This window comes from Aptenodytes forsteri, unplaced genomic scaffold, assembly GCF_000699145.1.
Source record: "Aptenodytes forsteri isolate BGI_AS27 unplaced genomic scaffold, ASM69914v1 Scaffold181, whole genome shotgun sequence".
In the NCBI taxonomy this organism is placed as follows: Eukaryota; Metazoa; Chordata; class Aves; order Sphenisciformes; family Spheniscidae; genus Aptenodytes; species Aptenodytes forsteri.
Window position 1 is genome coordinate 846856 of NW_008795702.1, and position 4077 is coordinate 850932.

At 39.4% G+C, this 4077-nt stretch overlaps 1 protein-coding gene across 1 annotated transcript in view; it reads left to right on the plus strand.

The window, feature by feature from the left end:
- Nucleotides 1-467: 467 nt before the first annotated feature.
- Nucleotides 468-4077, plus strand: part of NEK7 (NIMA related kinase 7) — a 56790-nt gene continuing 53180 nt past the window's right edge. The window contains exon 1 of the mRNA XM_009283171.1: nt 468-547. Within this exon, the coding sequence (XP_009281446.1) occupies nt 491-547 (57 nt within the window). The 5' untranslated portion in view covers nt 468-490. The remainder of the gene's footprint in view (nt 548-4077) is intronic.

Below are 4077 nucleotides of genomic sequence, written 5' to 3' on the forward strand. Positions count from 1 at the left end.
GCTTTTTTCTATTTAAATGGAAATATTCTTGCATACTCCCTAAAATCTACAGATAAATTAATGCAGCAGTCATAACTCTTCTGCTGATCTGCTATTTCCCATGCTGCCCATAGGTCTAAGGTACTGGCCAGCAGACACCTACGTATTAAAACAAGTGGTTGTGCCTCTGAAGAATAATGGGGTGATGCAGCTTTTATCAGACAGAGCCATTTGTCTGGCTCAAGTAGTTTAATGCACATCTTTTAATAATAAGTTCAGATGTGTATAGTGATTTATTTCATTTTTATAGAACAGCTAAACATAAGAAAACTTCCTTCCTAAAACAGTGTAGGGCTGGAATAGTTAAATGTTATAAACTCAAGCATGCGAATGAGAAAATTAATTCTTCAGTTCTTCTGCTGATGTTCATTGATCATAAATACAGATTGAATTACAGTGTAATGACTCTGTTTCTCTTTTCAGGACATACGGGACGCTTTTACGTGATAGAATGGATGAACAGTCGCAAGGCATGCAGGGGCCTACTGCTCCACCATTTCAGCCACAGGTACTTTTTTTTTTTTAAGAGTTACTCAAGAGTGGATGCTATCATTTCTTAAATAGAAAAAGTGAGAAATTAGAAAACATTATTTCTTGTGGGGACAAAGAAGCTGTAAGCAGATAGAGTGTATTCTGGCGATCTTGAAATTAATTGAATATCAGTCCTATATTTCATAGAAAATAACTACTTTTCATTTCTGCCTCCTACTGCTTCACCAACTTTGAGGGGTTGGAGTTGGAGTGGGAGTAGGAAGCAAAGATGAAGGCAGTTGTTTTCCTGAGAAATGGTGAGCTGTTAAACACTATATGTTTCAAAATTGTATTAGAATTACTATATTTATTTCAGACTGTTACCTTCAACGTTCTCTTATACCTCCTGACAGTGATACTATATGAATTAGGGCCATTACCTGTTGAAACCAGGCAAGAGAAATTCCCAGTAGCTGTAGTTCTGTTAGAAAGAAGATGCGTAAGAAATTTAATCTTTGGATATGTGTTGATGGTGTGAAACAAAGGATAAAGATTATCTGATAAGAGATAATATTGGGATATTGGTTTTTGACATTTTTAGGAGGTAATTCTTCAAAGGGAGTGCAAGAGCCTGTAGAGGAATACCCTAAAAATATTTACTGTGGTGACCATTCCAAAGTAAAAGCTGGACAGTTCTTTACAAAGCTGAAACCTAAATTTTGTAATTTTCTTGTTAACAGCGTAGGTGATAGGGCAATTTGTGCTCTTTATTTTACAAAAACTAAGGTGAATTCTAGCTTGTGAAATTTAGTATTTTTACAATAACTGGCTTTCATTAGCTCCAGTGTTTTTATTATAGCATTGTGATAACAAAATCTGGATTTAATAGCACTTATACCAATGTGTTTATACCAATGCACAACAGTTAGAAATTTAAAACGAATGTATAGCTGTGCATACAGATATTTTGAGAAAATACATTTGTAATTTCAAAACAAAAAAAACCTTAAAATTCATTTTATGCATATCATAAAGGGTCCCCATTATTATTACAGGTTGTTTTTTTTCTTTCCTGACTAAAGAGAAAATAGAACACAGCTGATTAAGGTTTCTGTATTTCTGGGAAACCTTCCTACGTTTTCTGTTTGACTACAGACAGGTTTCATATTTCCTTGTCTGTCTTCTGTGTATTTGAATACCTGTTTCTGATTCACAGAATCAACTTTTTGAGGACTGGTTCAATTTTTAGGAATGTTGCTCTAACCTACAAACTCAGTTTATGAATCCATACTAGTAAAATATGCTTCTAGTTTTTCTGTTCCAAGTAATACGGCTCATCTACAGGTATCCAATTTCCTCTGTGGTGAACTAAGGACAGACCTAAAAACAATACTGCTGTAATCAACTAGGCATTTTCTACAAAAGAAGAAACTAATGTTTATTCTCAGCTTTGGTTAACTGTCAAGCATTTTCATAATCTGTGTCTCATTATTCTTTTTTAAAATCAATTACTGTGTAAACTGCACTAAGCATGATTTTTGTGATTTGATTTTTCTTGAGATGAAAGGTTTTGGGTTGTAGATGTGAGCTGGACCTGCATCAGAATATTGACTGTTTTGCATTTCAAGGGATAAAGAGTGAACAGGAGCAAACATGCTCTGATAGTCATATTGCCAGAGTAATACTAAAATAGTCATTCAGTGGCATTCTTGTCCTGTTAATCCAGATTGTTTTTCCTGTGAGCCAGGTACATGCTTTAATTCTTATGGAGCTGCTAATGGAGTGCGCTTATGGTGAAAGCTGGTAATGAAAAGAAGTTACTGTACTAATTGCTGATACATTTAGGAGAAACAAGAACTAGAATTGAAAATACAGCAGGTTATGAGCAATAGGTGAGGTAATGATTTATGAAGAATTGTGTGTCAGGTTTTGATAAACCTGTGAATCTCTTCTAATTTTCTTGGTCATTATATTGTGTCAATATATGCTCCTATTCATAGCAAATTAAATTATCCTGATCGCTGAAATTTGTTGATGAGGAGCATGAGAATATTTAGCCAAACAATATACTGGCTTAGTCCCAATTAGTTTGAAAACACTATTTCACAAAATCACAGAACAGTTGAGGTTGGAAGGAAACTCTGGAGGTCATCAGCCCTCCTGCTCAAGCAGGGTCTCCTAGAGCAGGTTTCCCAGGACCATGTACAGACTGCTTTTGAGTATCTCCAAGGAGGGAGACTCCACAACCTCCCTGGGTAACCGGTGCCAGTGCTCAGTCACCTCCACAGTAAAAATGTGTTTCCTGATGTTCAGACGAACCCTCCTGTGTTTTAGTCTGTGCCCACTGCCTCTTGTCCTGTCACTGGGCACCACTGAAGAGAGCCTGGCTCTGTCTTTTAACACCCTCCCTTCAGGTATTTGTACACATTGATGAGATCCCCCCCTGAACCTTCTCTTCTCTAGGCTGGATGTTCCCAGCTCCCTCAGCCTTTCCTCATATGAGAGACGCTCCAGTGCCCTGATCAGTAGTGGCTCTTTGCTGGACTCTTTCCAGTATGTCTATGTATGGGTGGCCCAGAACTGGACACAGCACTCCAGGCATGGCCTCACTAGTGCTGAGTAGAGGGGAAGGATCACCTCCCTCCATCTGCTGGCAACATTCCTCCTAATGCAGCCCAGGACACCGTTCGCCTTCTTTGCCGCAAGGGCACGTTACTGGCCCGTGTTCAACTTGGTGTCCACCAGGACCCCCAGGGTCTGGCCTGTAAAGCTGTTTTCTAGCAGGTCAGCGCCGAGATGTACTGGTGCTTGGGGTTATTGCTGCCTAGGTGCAGGGCTTTGCACTTCCCTGTGTTGAACCGCATGAGGTTCCCGTCAGCCCATTTCTCCAGCGTGTCGAGGTCCCTCTGGATGGCAGCATCACCTTCTGGCGCATCAGCCATTCCTCCGAGTTTTGTGTCATCAGCAAACTTGCTGAGGGTGCACTTTGCCCTATCATCCAGATCATTAATGAAGATGTTGAGCAGGATTGGACCCAGTATTGACCCCTGAAGTATGCTGCTAGTTACTGGCCTCCAACTAGACTTCGTGCCATTAGAAGCTCATTTCCTATTTGGAATTAAGTGCCTGAAATCTCTGTCGTAGTCTATTATCTACAAAGTTAAAACACTGTACTTCATTACATCACAAGGATATTTTGAAAGTGCAGATATCGAAGTACTCCCAAACCTCTTACATACTGTAAAAAGGATTGTGCAAGAAGGTAGGAAAATATGGATTAGTAGTCTGATACAGTAGACTTCAAATTCTAGAATTTCCTCATGAGCAGAATGGGAGCTTTTTAGCATCTGAAGAGAGGAAAAACAATTCTGTTACTAGACCTGGTAAACCAAAGGCAGCACATATCCCTTACTGTTTGGTGGGGGTGTTTTTCCCCCTGAGATGAAGAACAATAGTTTATCAAGTCTCCTCTTATACAGAAGAGATTACATATCACTGCTCAGCATTGCTATTCTGGTCTTTCTTTTCTAGTTCCCCTGTATTCCCCTCAAAACGAGGGGTTAGAGC